This window comes from Protopterus annectens, chromosome 10.part0 (assembly GCF_019279795.1).
Source record: "Protopterus annectens isolate FY-2018-M chromosome 10.part0, PAN1.0, whole genome shotgun sequence".
Lineage (NCBI taxonomy): Eukaryota > Metazoa > Chordata > Ceratodontiformes > Protopteridae > Protopterus > Protopterus annectens.
In genome coordinates, this window is record NC_056744.1 from 742,561,647 (window position 1) to 742,581,420 (window position 19,774).

At 41.8% G+C, this 19,774-nt stretch overlaps 1 protein-coding gene across 1 annotated transcript in view; it reads left to right on the forward strand.

Moving 5' to 3' along the window:
* RAVER2 (ribonucleoprotein, PTB binding 2) overlaps positions 1-19,774 on the forward strand; it is a 2,410,893-nt gene that overhangs the window by 1,718,016 nt on the left and 673,103 nt on the right. The window contains exon 6 of the mRNA XM_044085561.1: positions 152-237. Within this exon, the coding sequence (XP_043941496.1) occupies positions 152-237 (86 nt within the window). The remainder of the gene's footprint in view (positions 1-151; positions 238-19,774) is intronic.

Here is a 19,774-nt window from a genome sequence, read left to right on the forward strand (position 1 = left end):
ACACTTCATTTAGTGAACTTCACCAGTGAGTGGCAGATAAAGCTTTGCCTCTGTCTTTGTACTGTGATGAGTTTATGTATTACAGCAGAGATTTTAAGTGAAAGTTTTGCCTTGGCCATTGTGTTTATTATGTAATAATCATGTTTTAAAGGCCTCTTTGGAGCATCCCCAGTGGTACCTCTTCACATGAATCCATCACTCACTGACGCACTTCTACAGGTCAATAAAGTTCAAAGGGTAAGTGCTCAGACATGTTGAGTTGATGATATTGCAAATGTTTGTATAGCACATAAATTCTGATATCTTTTCTGTGGCAAGGAAGACCTGTGAAATACTAAGAACATTATAGCAGCTCACTAGGTGCAGTGAAGTAACATAAATCTGCTGGCATCAGCACTTTTTCCTTGATTGATTATGCACAAATAATCTATGCATTCAAATATTGCACAGTCCGGCTTTACCTGTGTGTTTAAGCTGTTCATTTATTTTGCCAGTTCTTTTTGTACCTCACCCCATTTTGTATGATTGTAGGCTAGCTGCCCTACATACATAGTGCCAAATGTCTTAATCTTGAGTGAACCTTTCAGAGTGGCTGGACAAAGACCACTAATGTGAATAGCTCATTTCTCAGCTATGATGACAGGTTTAATCCATGGTTCTGCAGTAGCCCATGACAGCAATTTGAGACTTTATTTATGGCAAGGCATCCCTTACTTCATGTGCAGTTTTCTGTTTAATGGTGTGCACAGAACTGTAAATGTATAAAAGTATACCAGCCATGCAAAGCTTATCCGTTATCTTTTTTCCCACTGCATTTCTCTCTTAACACTGTGACCCAGTATATTCCTTGTTCTATCATTTCAGCAGAAGGCATGATATTACAGCATTTGTCATTAATATGTTAATTGGATGACAGAACCTTTCTTTCTCAGACCTCTTTCAGTCATGACCCACTCAGAAGAACAAGGGTTAATGCAATATGTATGGATAATTTAATGTAGTTAACCAGCCACCATGTTTTTATGTGGTTAATATGTTCTCTAAATGTACTGACCTATTTTCTCCATTGCTGTTTTATGTTTTTCACCATATTCCTGTCCCACCTGCTCACTATTGGCTTAAAAAGATTGAGTAATTGCCAGATGCCTTTATTTGGAATTGCAAGCGTAAAAGAGTAAATAAGCCTGTGAGATCCACATATACAGATTATGCAGGTCTAGGCATTCCAGATTGGGGAAACTATGCTGGATAATTTTTATTAGCTCATTTTTTCCCCCTAGATCACAATAATCTTAAAATTTGAACCATTATTGAAGGCAAGTTGATGCATACCTTTTCCTTATGAGGCCTTAGTTTGGTAGCCCAAACATTTGCCAAAGCGTCTGAAGAATTGGCACGTTATCCTGTAGTTATGTAAAGTAATCTGCAAGCTTATAAATTGCTCTAATATCAGTGATACCTTTGTGTGGTAATCCTCATGTTATAATAGAAGGGCACTTCATAGCTAATGTTGAATGGGAGGCCAGAGGTATAAATTGGTTGTATAACTTACCACTGTAGTAGATGGTAATGATGATATATGGTCTCTAGGCCACCTTTCTTTACACACATACATAGGACCCCTTCTCCTCTTGACAGACATCTCCAATCCCAACTATCAGGTTTTGTGTATCCCACCTTTATTGTTTATTTATTACACACTTTAAAGATTTGTCAATCTCTTCAGTGGGCAACTGTATTTCTAATGTTGGGTATTGTGCAACTGTTAATGTTTCACATTTTTTGGAAGAGATTGGTAACCAAAAGTATATACCATATGCCTATGAAAAGGTAGATGTTCTTCGTGTTTCACTGTTGCAGTCAATATATTGGGGTAATCTGCTGGCAGGTTGCCCTCAGTCGGTCTGATTAACAAAGTCTTGGGTCCTGCGTCAGTTGCTGTCCCTTCTTCCATGACGTCAGGACGTCAGGGGTTTAAAACATGCAGCCAATGCCATTACACCAGTCTTTCTTGCTGTGCGGTGCCCGAAGCAGAAGCAGTTCGCAAGTGCCGGTCGGCCGACTCCTGAAATTTTCGTTTTCGAGTTTCAAAACCGAAGTCTTCAACTTAAAGCTAAGCACCCCATTGGGGAAACTTTTTCTTGCTACTTACCGATGTCAGTAAAAGTTAATAATTGCATTACTTGTGGAAAGCAAATACCTTATAAATATTTTCATTCCTACTGTATTCCTTGCCTAGGCCCTGACCATGACGTACCTTGCTGTCGATTTTGTGCTTTGTTTAACCAACGCACTATCCGTTGTCGGTACATTTTTGCCACTAAATATTTCGGTTCTCGGTTTAATTATCCAGAAATCACGTCGGTTAGCAATCCGACTACCGGGATTCCAAAAAAACGTAAAGATAAAGACAGAGACAGGCCGTTGAGGTCCAAAATTGCCGACGATGCTTCTCCTAAGCAAGTCACCAGTTCGCCGGTACTCACTGAGGCGCTTTCGCAGCCCCTGATACCCGCTACTTCTGACTCGTAGGCCTCTACTGAGACCCATTCAGAGTCCGGTATGCTGAGAGATACTTCAACTATGGAACCAGCAGATGTCTCTACCTTGGATGTGTCCGGAGCCGCTGTGCAGGCACTGGCTTCTGAGGGTGTATTCAGGCCTACAGACTTGCATATTAAACCAACTCCACCTTCTATACTAAGGCCTAAATCTCATTCTATACCTAAAAAAACAACTCCCAGGCCACATGTTCAGGCCCCTATGCCTAAAAAACAAATGATCAAAATGTCTGAAGATCTTATTACTCTAATCAAGGGTAGTCAACCCCCCCCCCCCCTTCTATGAGGCCTAGGGCTGAGCTTGACTATGAGTCTTCTGATCATGACTCTGCTTCTTCTGATTCTTCTAATGACCTGGATTTGTCCATAACTACTTATGAGGATTCTGATGCAGAGGATTCCATTCCCTCTGCTTCCCCCGAGGACATTTATTTTGGGGAAACTTTACATACCTTAAGGGAGCATTTCCATTGGGAAAGTCATACATTTTCTGAATCAAAAAAGAGGCTTAGGGATTTCCTTCTTCTCCCTCAGCATAGACCATTGGTTATACCTCCTGTACTAGACATTGTTGATGATGTGTTTTTGGAATCCAGTACAGCCCCTGATTCCTTGCCTCTGGCTCCTAGTAAACCTGACAGGTACTACAGGGTTCCTGAGTCCCACAAGTTTCTTTTCAAAAATCCAGTTGCAGATCCAGAAACCATTTCTCAGGGGCCCAAGGGCATTAAGGCTTCTACTGCTAAAAATCCTACCCCTTCTGATAGAGACTCAAGGGCACTGGATAGATGGGGTAAAAAGGTTTATACTACTGCAACCTTGGCAATCAGGGCTTTAAACTGCCAATTTCATATGTTAAAATATCAACAGCATATTAACGGACTGCTTAAACAGAAAATTATGTTGATCTATGACTGTATGGAAAATAAAGATTTACAGGATTTATTGCATTCTGCTTAACAAGTTGGAAAATATACTTTGCAATGTGGTTTTGATTCTTTAGAGGCCTCTTGCAGGGCTGCAGTTACTCGGTCTGTGCTTAGAAGGCATGCTTGGCTTAAGGAGCAATCTCTGCCTGACCATGTTAAAGCGAAATTGTTGGATGCTCCTTTAAATCAGGACCGCCTGTCTGGCAATAAGGCTGAAGAAGTTCTAAAAAAGATGGAAGATAAAACTGGTCACCACTCCCACAAGAGGGGAAAACATATTGGACCTCATCATCACCAACATGTCCCATACCAGAGGTATACCCCTCATTGGTAAGATCTGACCATAAATTAATCACTATGGACATCCATATCCCGTCCCCACCCCCAGCAAAGGAAACCACAGTCAAAAACTTCTCAAAAGCAAACTTCCCACTTCTCAAAACTGAGGTGGAATCCTTCAAAGCCCCAGGGCCAGTGGAAAATACGGCCCAAACCGCAGAATCCTACTCTGTGTACACTTCATTTAGTGAACTTCACCAGTGAATGGCAGATAAAGCTTTGCCTCTGTCTTTGTACTGTGATGAATTTATGTATTATAGCAGAGATTTTAAGTGAAAGTTTTGCCTTGGCCATTGTGTTTATTATGTAATAATCATGTTTTAAAGGCCTCTTTGGAGCATCCCCAGTTGTACCTCTTCACATGAATCCATCACTCACTGACGCACTTCTACAGGTCAATAAAGTTCAAAGGGTAAGTGCTCAGACATGTTGAGTTGATGATATTGCAAATGTTTATATAGCACATAAATTCTGATATCTTTTCTGTGGCAAGGAAGACCTGTGAAATACTAAGAACATTATAGCAGCTCACTAGGTGCAGTGAAGTAACATAAATCTGCTGGCATCAGCACTTTTTCCTTGATTGATTATGCACAAATAATCTATGCATTCAAATATTGCACAGTCCGGCTTTACCTGTGTGTTTAAGCTGTTCATTTATTTTGCCAGTTCTTTCTTCCAAGACATTTCTTCCCACTTCTCAAAACCGAGGTGGAATCCTTCAAAGCCCCAGGGCCAGTGGAAAATACGGCCCAAACCGCAGAATCCTTTACAAATGCATTCTATGGATACCTACAGGAATGCATGGATCGTGCTATCCCAAATAAAACCAAGACATACTCCTCCAAAGGCAGGAGACCTGTCTGGTGGACCCCAGCAATAAATAAACTGTACAACAGAAGGAGGAAACTACTGCATGATAGAGCAAAATCCCTGAAAGGGAAGGCAACTCTGATCAGTACTAGCAAGAAACTACGATCCCTCATAAAATCATCTAAGGATAGCTTCGAAAGAAAAATTTATTTTATTTTATTTATTTTACATTTGTTGACCGGGCTAGTCTAGCTGGATATATGTCCATTTTTAGTAGAGGCCCGGGGAGGAGATAGCTCGCTATAAAATTTTTAATGATACTAGTAAAAACTGTACAAGAACTACATGCAAAGATAATAACATAATAATAGGCTAAAAACATTTTGAAAAAAAAAACAAGTGGTACAAAAGTGATGGAGTGAACAAAGTATTGTAGAATATGACAACAAGAAGTATACAATAAACATGTACAGAGAGAGGGGATAAGGAAAAATAGATGAAAAGAGTGAACTTAGTCAGGGGTGAAGTAAGTCAGATGACGAGGTGCTCTCTTTTAGAGAGAGAGACTGAGGAATAGATGAGAGTTCAGAGGGAGGGAAGCAGGTTCCAATATTTTCCAACAGTTGAACAGAGAGAGTCTCCGGCCTTGTTGTTTGTTGACTTGACAGTGTTTATAAGAAGTTTGTGTGCAGATCTCAGGGAATGTTAGTTGCTGCTGTTATTCCAGCCAGCCTAGTGGTTGGTTCTTAGTACAGTTGTGGGGTCTGTTCTGGTTTCTTGTTGTGGTCTGAGTTTTGGTTGTTAGTTTTTTTTTTTTTTTTTTTGTTTTTTGATTTTTTGATAAAGAAGAGGGGAAGGGAAGGAGAGGAGGGATGAGATAAGATGGATTCCTAGATAGTCTGGATAGATTCTGAGTTTGAGAGAGAGAGCCTTTTTTTTTTGTTTTTTTAGTGTGTGTTGTTAATATGGGGCATCGTTGTTAGGGTTGTTGTCATTGTAATGCCTAGTAGTTAGTTAGTAAGTACTCTTGGTATATGTGGTGTGCCATTTGTTGATGTATAGTAAAATCAATGAGGGGAGATTTGCTCAAGGTGTAAAGAGGAGCAGTTTAGTTTTTTTTTTAGGTTGAGTAGTAGACAATGCTGGGAAATCTCTTCTCTAGAGAGTTAAATGTGTTGTGTGTGTGAGAGGGTGTGTGTGTGAGATGGATGAACAGATAAGCGAATCGCTTGCTCGTCTGCATGTATATACATGTGCTTGGAGCCACATGGTGGTAGGTCATTGATAAATAAAGAAAATAGGAGATGTGTGGGACTCCAATGTTGACAGGTAGCTGGGAGGATAGAGTTCCAGAGTACTGCTTGATGTCTGTTTTTTAAGTAGGACTTAAACCAGTTAATAGATTGGGTATCAATTGATGTGGCAGACAGGTTCAGTGCAAACTTCACCCCCCCCCCCCCCCAAATGAGCAAATGACTATCCCAACAGAGTGTAGCCTCCCTGATATCACAGATGCACAGGTGAGAGCTGCCCTCTCCAAAGCAAAAAACACAGCATCAATGGGACTGGACGGTGTCCCGGGCTGTGTTTTACATGCGCTCCAAGAACAACTGAACCCTCACTTAAAATCACTGTTCAGTCTCAGCCATACAACAGGATATGTACCCAAAGAATGGTGTACAGCAACAGTGGTCCCACTCCATAAAGGTGGTGCCACAACGGACCTGGAAACTATCGCCCTATAAGCCTAATTAGCCTGGACTGCAAAGCTATGGAGCGTATCATCATGGAACTCATAAACAAAGACATTGGGAACCTCCAAACACTGGATCCTACCCAATTTGGCTTTGTTAAGGGCAGATCTTGCCTCTTGAACCTGGTCAATTTCTTTGAAACTGTCACCAAGGCCATAGACAAAGGGAAGGTAGTCCACACAGCCCACCTTGACCTTGCAAAAGCCTTCGACACAATACCCCACTCTGGCATCATAAATAAGCTCACCAGCTTAAATATCAACCCCTATGTCACAAGATGGGTTGCAAACTGGCTTAGGGATAGAACCCACATGGTCAGAATTGCAGGTGCCATGTCAGACTCTAAACCAGTTACAAGTGGCATCCCACAAGGCTCAGTCCTGGGACCTCTCTTGTTCGGTATATATTTCTCTGAGGTACAGGCTAACACAGGAGGACTATGGCTGACAAAGTTTGCAGATGACTGTAAACTGGGGGCCATAATCAATTGTTAATTAATTGTGCCTGCTGACACAAGCATCCTCCAAAAAGGTCTCACAGAGATGGATAACTAGTGCCAGAGCCATGGCCTAAAGCTAAATGCCAAAAAGTGCATAGTCATTCCCTTTGGGAAAAACAAAGTGCCCACAAATTACCACATAGGTGGTAATCCATTAAGTACGGAAGAAGTAATTAGAGATTTGGGGACCCAAGTAGATTGCAATCTCTCCTTTGACAATCACATTGCCAAAGTGGTTAGAAAGACATTCTATATAGCCCACCTTATCATGAAGGGATTCACATCTAGAACAAGAGAGGTCATTGTGACCCTCTACTCATCACTTATCAGGCCCATAATTGAATGCAATGCCCCATTTGGGATGTACCTTACCCGACACCTGCTACAACTAGGAAGACCCCAAAAGTACCTCACCAAGAGGATCAAGGGACTCAAACAGATGCCGTACGCAGTTAGGCTAAAGAAACTCCAGCTCTACTCAGTTGCTTACCACCTACTCAGAGGCGATCTGTGCCTGAGGTATAAAGCCATGTCCATCCCAGAATTAATGGACATGCTCCACCTCAAAAAATCCAAGTCCATCAGAACTACACACTCCAGTGACTTAAACCTCAGCACAGAAATAAATAGAACTTGCTGGAGGGACAGATTCATATCCCAGAGGCTCCCCTCACTCTGGAACAAAATCCCAATCCATGTCAGACAGAGCTTCTCAATGACCCTCTTCAAGAAGAATCTTGACATTTGGATGGGAGATCGTATATTTACCCCTGGGATCTCTTCTGTGTCACTGCTAGACAGAGGCACAGTAAACTAACCTTAAATGGGCTATCTTCTGTGACCTAATATACAGAGGCACAGTCAACTAATTTAAGAAGGGTGGCGAAAGCCAAACACACTCTGGCTAGGCTTGTAAATGCCCTAGGGCAGATAGCCTAGTATCAACCTATGAACCTATGAACCTATAAATCTATGCAAACTGTAAAATATTTCTTGCAAGTGCAACCTCCTAGGTTTAGTAGGCACTGGCCTACTAAGAATTGGTCCTTTCCAGCTCCTCTCAAGCCAAACCCAGACACACCAAAAGCACGAGGTTTCAGTCCCAGGGGACTCTCAGAACTAAGCAATGGGGGGCCTCCACTTCCAAATCAGGAAATAACAAGACACCCCCCCATTGGTAAACAGTCTCAATGACGTTCCTTTAAAATTACCAAGCACTTACCTTTTAGTCGCCCCTTTGGGGGAAAGATTGCTCTTCATGCAAAAAACTGGGAACTCATAACCCAGGACAAATGGGTTTTAAATATAGTGTCCCAGGGATACAGATTTCATTTCCATACGTTGCCAACACCAAACGGGTGGCCAGACCTGCCCCCAAATCAGTGGGCAGAGGCCCAAAAACAAGTGCTTTCCCTCTTAAACATGGGGGCTACTCAACCAGTACCAGAAGAAGAAAAGGGACAAGGTTTCTATTCCAGGCTTTTCCTGGTACCCAGAAAAGACAAATCATGGCATCCAGTTCTGGACTTATCTACTCTAAACACCTTTCTGGACATTCCAAAATTCAAGATGCTGTCTTTTCACCAGTTACTTTCTATGCTAGGTAAAGATGCCTGGTTGGCAAATCTAGATTTAAAAGAAGCTTACCTGCATATCCCAATCAGGGAATCTTGCAGAAGATACCTACGCTTCAAAGCAGGCTACTTGCATTATCAGTTCTCTGCACTGTCCTTTGGCTTGTCTACTGCACCCAGGGTATTCACAAAGTGCCTAGCTCCAGTAATTGCATTTTTCAGGCAAAGAAATATTCAAATATATCCATACCTGGACAATTGTCTAATTCAGGTAGAAAACAAGACCACACTTCTAAATCATCTGGCATTTGTAAAAAGGGTTCTAACTTGTGTGGGGTACACCATAAATGAAAAGAAATCACAACTGGTACCCTCTTAACAGATTACATTCCTGGGTGCAAGCTTGAATACAACTGCCCAGACGTCTTTCCTCGTGCCAGAAAAGCAAATTCATTTGGTAACTGACTTCAAACAAATGGCCACAAAAACCCTGCTATCTACAAGACAAATACTGCAAGCCTTGGGGTTCATGGCCTCCTGCATTCTTCTAATTCCATATGCATGACTGCATATGAGGAAACTTCAGAGGTACTTAAAAAGTCTATGGAGTCAACATTGTCACAGCCTGGAAATAGTGATTCCTGTCATACCTTGCCTACGCCTGGAGTTACTATGGTGGGCAGAGGCCTGCCACCAAAACAAGGGACTACCATTCACACTACCCCATGCCACCCAAACCCTAACTACAGATGCATCAGACTATGCATGGGAGGCTCACCTAGCAGGGAAGTGCATTCAGGGCAAATGGAACCCAAATCAAATGCACCTACATATCAATAAAAAAGGAATGTTAGCTGTACAAAATGCTCTGATAGCCTTCAAGGACTACATTCTTTCAGGACAACTAATGGTAAAGATGGACAACACCACGGTTATGTGGTACATAAACAAGCAGGGGGGTACACATTCCTACCCCCTGTGCAGACTAGCCATGCCATTGTGGAACACGGCCTTGAGCTACCAAGTGCACCTACAAGCTCAATTCCTGCCAGGAAAATTGAATACACTGGCAGATGGACTAAGCAGAAATCTCATGGACCCACACAAGTGGAAACTGGAACCATGGATTTTCAACATGTTGACAAGCAAATGGGGGAGCCCAGACATAGATCTATTTGCCTCCCCCCAGAACCACCAGTTGGACAAAGTTTAAGCAAGGACTTCCCTCAAAAAAGCCTGGAAAGTGGATGCTCTATCCTTCAGCTGGAAAAACCTATCAGTCTACGCCTTTCCCCCTCTGCCTCTGCTCTCCAAAGTCCTGCTAAAAGTCAAACAGGACAAACCAAGAATGATTTTGATTGCTCCAGACTGGCCACGTCAACACTGGTACCCACTCCTGTGCAGTGTGTCACAAATATCTCCATGGCACCTGCCTCAGACACCTTCCTTGCTGTCTCAGCAGGAGAACCAAATTCTGCACCCTCAGCTCCCAACATTGAACCTTGCAGCTTGGCTAATCACTTAAATTCACAATTAGCATCCCTCAGCAAACCTGTGATGGACGTCATCTTGGAGGCGAGAAGACTTAGTACTAGAAAATCTTATGCTGACAAATGGAAAAGATTCTGTGCCTGGAACCTATCTTTAGGGATGAGCACAGCAGCACCCAATTTACCTCAGATTTTGCAATACTTAACTGAGATGCTTCACAAGGGCCTGTCTTTTTCCTCTATTAAAATTCACGCTTCAGCTTTTTCAGCTCATTGTAACACAGAACCACCCCTCTTTTCTCATCCTCTGCTCAAGCAGTATCTCAGAGGGGCAAAGAACTTGAGGCCACCCAGGAGAGCCCCTACCCCTGCCTGGGACCTTAACTTTGTTTTGGAGAAGCTCACTCTACCTCCTTTCAAGCCAGGTGCTACTGCAGACTTAAAATTTCTTTCTTGGAAAACAGCCTTCCTCTTAGCAATCACTTCAGCTAGAAGGATATCTGAATTACAGGCCCTTATGGCAATGGAGCCTTTCATCATCTTTCATGTAGACAGGGTATCTCTGAGGACCAATCCATCCTTCATGCCCAAGGTGGTTTCCAGTGTTTCTCTTAATCAGTCCATTCATTTGCCAACCTTCTATCCCAATCCACAGAACAAAGGGGAACGGATTCTGCATTCCTTGGACGTGCACAGATAACTTAAATGCTACTTGGACAGAACTAAATTTCGAAGAAAATCTGAACAATTGCTAGTAGCATTTGCTGCTGGGGCAGAGGGAAAGGCTATTTCAAAACAAACCATTTCTAAATGGATAAGCCCATTGCATTCATTTCTGCTATAAGTACCATGGAAAACCTATCCCCCAGGGGATCAGATCTCACTCCACCAGGGCTGCATCTACTTCTGCAGCCTTTCTCAGAGGTGTTCCTACCAGGGATATTCTAGAAGCTGCTACCTGGAGTTCTGTACATACTTTCACCAAGCATTATCATTTACCAATTTTCTCTAAATCTAGAGCTGGCTTTGCCACTGCTGTCTTGCAGGGCCTTATAGCTGGTCCTAATGCTGTATAAATTCCTCCTCCCAACCATAGCTTTGGGAATCTACCCAAGTGTAATGACTGCAACAGTGTAACACAAAGAACATAGTACAGTTGTGTACACTTACCATAAATGTAGATGTTCGAGTGTATTCACTGTTGCAGTCCTGGATGTCCTTCATGGATGCATCTGCAGTCATAACAACTGGGTTGTGGTCCGCTTTGGCTGATGTCACTTCACCCGACGTCATCTCTGCTGGTATAAAGGCATCAGCGGTCGGTCAGATCCAGAGATTACTACACCCTTTCTTGCCTCAGCCGATGTCAGAAAAAGTCAATAACTGTTTAACTTGTGGGAAACAAATACCTCATAAAGATTTCCACTCTTACTGTTTGCCTTGTTTAGGCCCAGACCGTAGCAGCCTGTTCGCCTGTGCTCATTCAACCGGCTGAACAGTTTTGGATCCTCCGACTACCCAAATTGTTAAAACGCGAAGAAAGAAAGACCACTGGTCGGTCCACGTTTCGCCGAAACCATGGTTAAGCAAATCGAGATGTCTCGGTTTTCGCAAAACCGAAAACTGATCAAAGTACAGCTGAATCAATGACTACTACTGAGGTTCCTGCTACCTTACTTGAATCGGCCTCAGAAATTTTTCCTACAACAGTGGTTACTAGTGACTTATCAGACACCATCCCTTTGATGTCTCTGGTGCTGCTAGGCCTCCTGCAGCCATGTCTATTAAGGCCTTTGCCAGGGCTAAAGCAGCCAAATCTACTAAATCAGTGCCTGTTAAACCCCTTCAACCAGGCCCTCTTCTAGTTCACAAATGCTTACTCTGGCAGAAGATTTAATATCTTTCTGATGATTCGGATGACTCAGATATTACAGACCAGCCAGAGGCTCCTTTCTCCAATTATGAAGACTCAGATGCTGAAGAATCCATTCCAGCTGCTTCTCCACCAGAAGAATTCTCCTTTGGGAAACCTTACATGCCATACAATTCCAATGGCAGGAACAGGATTTCTCAGATTCCAGAAAAACACAGGCACTTAGCTATACTGCATTTAATGATGTCTGCACTGCACCAGATTTGCCAAACCAGATAGATTTTACAGGGTACCAGACACTCATCATCACCTATATAAGGCCTATATCCCAGGACCACAGCAAAAACCCTATTCCTTCTGAAAGGGAAGCCAGGTCTTTAGACAGATGCGGCAAAAAAGTTTACACCTCAGCTACTCTCTCAACTAGAGCTTTAAACTGTCAGTTTCACATGATACAATACCAAGAGTTTATGCTTGATCAGTTAACTAGAAAGCTATCCTCTGATGACTCTATAGATAAGAAATATGTATTAGAAATGGTAAATAACATCCAACAGGTTAGTAACCATTCCTTAAAATGTGGCTATGATGCACTGGAGGCTTCATTTAGATCAGCCATGACTGGCACAGTGATAAGAAGACATGCATGGCTGAAGGAACAGGTCTTACCGGATCATGTTAAAGCTAAGTTATTAGATGCTCCTATGGATAAGGCCAGTTTGTTTGGTACACCTGCCCAGCAGGTAATGAAGAAAATGGAAGAAAAGGCAAAATCTGTACAAACGGTCAAAGATTTCTTTCAGGTTCAGCCCCCAAGGTTTAGCAGGAACTGGCCTGCCAAAAATTGGTCCTTTCCTGACTCCACTAGATCCCAAAGGGGCAGGAATAGACGTTCCAGAGGCAGAAATCAATCCAGAGGGGGTGCCTACAGAGGACGACAGTGGCAAGGTAATAACAGAGGCACAGGCACAGCCACTACCACTACAACAGCACAATCACAGTGACTTGATTCTAACTCCGCCTACCAGGGAACAAATAGCAGAAAATTAACCTTATTTTCCAAGAACTGGCACTATATCACAAAAGACAAGTGGATTTTGCAAACCATAGACCAAGGTTACCGGTTCCACTTCCACACTTTACCAGTCAAAGAGGAATGCCAAACCTGCCTCCAAATCAAAAACAGAAGCTCTACAGCAGATAATGCAATTAACAAAGATGAGAGCTGTGGAAAGAGTACCAAGAACAGAACAAGGCAAAGGATTCTACTCCAGACTATTCCTAGTTCCAAGAAAGGAAAAAGTTGACCTGTCCACCTTAAATACATACATCATTGTCCCAAAATTCAAAATGCTGACCCTACAGCAACTTCTATGCTGGGCAAGGAGTGTTGGCTGGTAACTCTAGATCTCAAGGAGGCATACCTGCACGTCCCCATTCGACCAATTTGCAGAAGATACCTCAGATTTCTTGCAGGATCAGAGCACTATCAATTCTCAGCATTGCCCTTTGGCTTATCTAGTATTCACAAAATGCCTGGCATCAGTAAATCCAAATTTACCCATACCTGGACGACTGCCTGCTACAAGGGACAACAAAAGCAAGCTGACAACAGATTTACAAAGGGTCATTTACTTGCTACAAGCACTGGGATACACAGTCAATTTACAAAAGTCAAGGCTGATACCATCCCAAACAAGGACATTCTTGGAATTGGACACAGTAAAGCAAATGGCATTCCTAACTGCAGAAAAACAAAAAGATCTCCTCTTTACTTCTTGGCACTAACAAGACAGAACAAGCTAACAGCAAGAAAAGTTCTGCAGGCCTTGGGCTTCATGGCATCATGCATTATCTTGGTTCCACATGCCAGACTACATATGAGAAAACTACAGTGGTACCTAAAGAATTTATGGTCACAACACAGGCACAGCCTAGAAGCAGAAATCCCACTAATCCCATGCCTAAAACAGGAGTTCCTATGGTGGGCTCAAGCATGCCAGTCAAACCCAGGCCTACCCTTTCACAACTATCAAGCAAGCCAAACCATCACAACAGACGCCTCAGACCTAGGATGGGGGGCTCACATGCTGGACAAATGCGCATAAGGATTGTGGAGGACCAGCTTCACCTGCACATCAACCTAAAAGAAATGCTGGCAGTAAAACTGGCAATCCAAAATTCAGACCATTTCTCAAAGAAGGCCATTTGATGATAAGGACAGACAACACCACAGTCATGTGGTACATCAACAAACAGGGAGGCACTCATTCATACCCCCTATGCAGAATGACTTTGGACCTTTGGAACCTGGCACTCAGCTACAACATCCAGTTACAGGCAATATTTGTACCGGAAAGGAGAATACTCTAGCAGACATGTTAAGCAGAACCACCTCGGATGCTCACGAATGGATGCACATCTTCAAGACCATCTCAAAGAAATGGGGAATGCCACAGATAGATCTCCTCTCAATCACCAGCTCAAAAATTCTGCACAAGGACATTCCACCCACTTGCATGGAAAGTGGATCTCCTTCAGCTGGGAAGGTCTGACAGCATATGCATTCCCACCTCTTCCCTTGATACACAAGGTATTACTAAAAATCAAGGAGGAACGTCCAAGGATAACCCTGATAGCTCCAAACTGGCCAAGACAACACTGGTACCCATTGCTGAGGAGGATGTCTCGACAAAATGTGGTCAATACCCCTGATGCCTTTGATGTTAACTCAGAACAACTACAGCATCATGCATCCAAACCTAAAGCAACTGACTGCATGGAACATCACATAGCAGCAACAAATCCAGAACTTTCCAAAAGGGTTAAAGACATTATCCTTGAAGCCCGCAGACCTTCAACAAGAAGGAACTATCCAGGAAAATGGAAAAGGTTTGTCATTTGGAGTGCTGAAAGAGGAAAAGATGTGTCGAATATAGATATTGCTAACATTCTGGAGTATTTGGCAGAGCTTCTACATACAGGCCTGTCCTATTCCTCCATCAAGATACATGCATCAGCTATTTCAGCAGAATACAGCTTTGATCCACCTGTCTTTTCACATCCTTTACTCAGGCAGTTCCTCAGAGGGATCAAGAATGTAAAACCTCCTAGGAAACCACCTCTGCCAGCTTGGGATTTGAACTTTGTGCTAGAAAAGTTGACACTCGCACCTTTTGAACCAGCAGCAACAGCAGACCTGCAGCATCTATCATGGAAAACTGCTTTCCTACTGGCAATAACCTCAGCAAGGAGGGTTTCTGAACTTCAGGCCCTAATGGCAGTACAACCCTTCCTAATCTTTCACCAAGATAGAGTGTCCATAAGGACTAATCCTACATTTATGCCTAAGGTGGTATCCAGAGTGTCTTTAAACCAGGCAATCCACCTACCTACCTTCTTCCCCAACCCACAAAACAGAGGGGAAAGAATGCTGCATACCTTGGATGTACATAGACAGCTTCGCTACTACCTGGACAGAACAAAAAGTAACAGAAAAACTGACCAGCTTTTTGTAGCCTATGCAACAGGAAGGGAAGGAAAAGCTATTTCCAAACAGACATTCTCCAAATGGATAGGAAATTGCATACGATTCTGTTACTCCTTCCATGGAAAACCAATTCCACAGAACATAAGGCCTCATTCTACAAGGGCAGGACATTATTGAAGGCTACTTGGACCTCGCATACATTTGCCAAGCATTATAATTTACCTCTGTATTCCAGATCCAGAGCAGGGTTTGCCACTGCTGTACTGCAAGGGATCCTAACCACACCATAATCTATTCTTCCTCCTCCCTAGTTGGCTATGGTATTCTACGACTGCAGATGCATCCATGAAGGACATAGTACAGTTTTGTACCTACCATAAATGTAGATGTCCGAACTGGATAGCATCTGCAGTCATCCTTCCCTCTTTGGTACTCCTAGGGTATTTACCCTCCTAATAGCTAGCTGGTGAAGTCTCTTATGGTGTATTTGTTTGTATATATGTACATACATGCTTATTTTTGTGTTTGCCTTCTATCTTTTGGAAACATTGGCATTTACCCAAAATTTAGCCTTCCAAGAGGGCAACTGGCATCTGGGGCAAGAAACACTGAGGACCAGCAGAGATGGGTGAAGTGCGACATCAACAACCCAGTTGTTATGACTGCAGATGCTATCCAGTTCGGACATCTACATTTATGGTAGGTACAAAACTGTACTTTACCCTCCCTCCAGCCCCCTGTTTTCTCTGTCAATACCTCTACTTTCTTTTTCTATGCTTAAAAGCCTTTTTGATGTATTTGCTTTTAGTTGGAGGTATATTTTTCTGTTTTTAATTTTACTTTGCTCCCCATTTGGGGGGCACCTGTCATCTGGGGCAAGAAAAAACTGATGTAATGGCATTGGCTGCATGTTTTATACCCCTGACAACCTGATGTCATGGAAGAAGGGACAGCAACCGATGCAGGACCCAAGACTTTGTTAATCAGGCCGACTGAGGGCAACCTGCCAGCAGATTACCCAAATGTAATGACTGCAACAGGCATAATGGCTGTTGTATTCCTGGTTCTGAGTCGTTAGATGGAATGAATAATATTGGAACATGTATGGCTTGTGTCTCTCATAAATTCAGTTGTACTTCATAAGATGTGGGAATGCATGCAGGTGTCCAAAATTTGACTTAGGATAGTAGCTTGGGTTGAAGTAATAATGGAAGTTAATGCTCCCCAGATTTGTTTCTTTGTATGGGTTGCTATGATGATTGCCATATTCCACTGTGGTGTGAGTCTATTTTAATTCAGAGTGGATAAATCCTGAGGCATAAATTTTAGATAATTCAGAGGGGTAACACACTTGCTATAGTATGCTGTCAGAGTGTTGGCCATACTAATGAGTCTGCCAGTTTTACTGTAAGAAGGAATGTAATGTCTCTATGGTCTTCTTTTGTCCTAGGCTTAGAATCTGTACAAGTATAGCAGAATATTGTGTTATAAAGCTTTGTTTCTCATACTGTTTATTTATGTGGCTCTGCTTTTGGTCATTTTTGTATAGATTAAGATTACAAATTGTTCTGTTATAGTCACCTAGCTATTTATCAACTATCCATAGGTTGTTTAAGACCTCTACACTACCTTACTTTTGTACATAGTTATCAATTATGATCGGTTTGATGATGTGTAGTTATTACCTGTTTGTTCTGAGTGTTCATCATATTTTTCTTGAATCTGTTTTGGCATTTTAGACTGGCTGTTCTAAATGAAGCCTCTTACCATTGTATTTTATAGGTATGTTGATCAGTTAATAATGTGCTGAAAAAATGTATTGACCTCCAGTGATTAAGTACCATCTACTGACTTTTGCAATTCAGGGAAGATATGGTATTAATAAATAACAGAAGTTAAATCTTATTGCATATAAACTTATTCATACGATGCAGTCCAGTGATTCTCATTTGACTGGCCACACTCCTTGTAGCTTTATTCTGTTTAGTTATTTATTTTGTTTGCATTTGTTTTCCAGGGTAAAGTACTGATCTTCGTAGACCTTTTTCACACTCAGCCTGGGAGCGGCGTCTGGTTAAATGACTTACTTGATTCATGCAATTAGGCAATGGAGGCTCAGGGAACCAAACCTTGTACCTCTAGACCATAGGACTTGTTTATTAGCGTCTCCTTAATCTTCTAAGCCAACTTCCAGACTTTGAGAGAGATTCTGGGATTAATTAGTGAAGAAGCCAGTTTATTTTGCTTACAGAATACCCTTTACAGCATATCCATTCCCGAATGTCATACCTTTGATGCTAGTTAGCTAAACCTCTTTGGTATTCATGAAAACGTACTGCTCAAATTGCTCTAATGGGTGGTAGCAAAATGTGCACTGGTGGTTTCTGTCCAAGAAATTCAACTGTTTGTTATCTGAAGAAGAATGCATTAGACATGCACTATAGGTTCTTTCAGTTTTCAAACCCTGCACCTTGTGTTTGTAAGGCAAACACCTTAACCATTAGGCCACCCTCCCAACCAGATGTTGTCAGATGTGTTGACAAATTCCACTCTACCAGAGACTGGCTTTCCACATGGGAAAGAATCATAAGCTCACTGTGCAGTGCTCCTAGACTGAAACATTACTTATTTAATTAATTATGATTTATTTCTAGGGTCTCAGGGTCTTTCAAAAGTAAGAGTGCACTGTTTTATTGGTAACTGCAGTATACGTGCTCATGAACAAATCATACAATAGTATCAAGAGCTTCATTGTTATATACAATCACTCCTGCAGGCATACCTCTCATCTGTCCCTGATTTTGCCTTATATTTTTAGACTGACCCTCATAAAATGATTTTTTTCTGATAAATCATTAAAAATTACAGTCATTCAATAATGCCCGACATTAAAGTTTCATATTTCTCATTCTTCAGAAAATGCATTTTGATGCAAAACACGTGCTGTATTAATTTTCAAAGTGAATTAGAGTAACATTTACACACTGTCCCTGCTTTGGGTCCTTAGTTCCTCATTACTTCTGGTTTTATTTGGAACTGTGCAGCAAACATGTTAAAAGAGATGTGACTGTAGGTATGCCTGAAAGGATGGTCTTTGGGCATATTGTTACCTCATTTTATTATGCCACTTGTGAAAGTCCACCAGCTTCCTCAGCAGATCATATTGCCCTGTTTGGGGGCAAATCATAAATTGTTTCTTCATTTAAGAGATAATGCATCAATATTCTTTGAAGTGGCTGACCACAAGATACCTCAACAACAAGAAAGACAACTTTGTGGAATGAGGAATTATGTAAGCAGCAGTTTTTGATCTTCATGCTGTGGTAGAACCCTTACAGAAACCATACGTATTGCCCAGAGAATCCCACACATTCTGCCATGTAGTTTTGCAGTAATTTATAATAATTCTATATTTTATTAAGTATGTAATAAGTAGACAGCAAGGCTCTATGAAAACATCACTTGAATTAGTTTACATTATTAGTAAGATATACTGATAAGATTGTGATTGCCTCTTTATTAAACTGAATTAAAACATGTTGATTGATTTGCTTTGACTTTGTCAAGGAAATGATTCAGAGTTATGAAAAACTATAGCCATTTTGTCCTTAATGTGAAGCTGTGATCATTGGCTTCTGTCCAGCTACTGAATCCACAACCACAAATATCATTCGTCTTATACAGGCAGACAGACCATTCTATGGTCCAGAATTTTGTAGAATATCCAGATTTTTGGGTGGTATTCAGTCATTTATGCAAATGCATTAAAGCTGTCTGTGATGTCCGTTAATGAGCACAACTGAGACGTGATTGATAGAAACCATTTATACAAATGCACAATGACCTTGAATGAGCCTATGCAAATATATTAATAATGAGATATAAATGAGGAGTGATGTAATTCAGTGTGTGCTAATGACGTATTCTCTGCACCATTTGCTATACATAGTGGAATTTTCATGCTTGTTCGAGCTGTCCGCCATCACATTATATAAAGGAAAGTCTTGCAAAATCTGTCTGAGTTGCAGTCCACAATAATGCTGTCACTTGCTGCTAGTATTGTTATTGCCAGGTGTGATTTGTTTTTTTTGGCCAGGACAAAACCTCTTACACCCAGAGGCACTTGCCAGCCAAGAAGACAAAATTATAAAAAAAGGGATAACTCATTATAACTTTGATATTTAGGAATTCCCTTGATAGGTTCAGAATGGACAGGGACATTATGAGCATATTAGTGGGTATGTATGAACCCCCATAGAGTTACAACAGGAATGCATGGACTTGCTATCATTGTGGACACTAAGGTATGTATAGTTCTCACTATATTTGTCACGAGAATCTTACAGAGACAGACTGGGGACACGCTTGAAATCTCACAGGCTTCTGCCTTGAGGACACTGCTGCAGTTCCTGTCTGTACTCTTGACATGTGTGGATTAGTACATCTATTTCC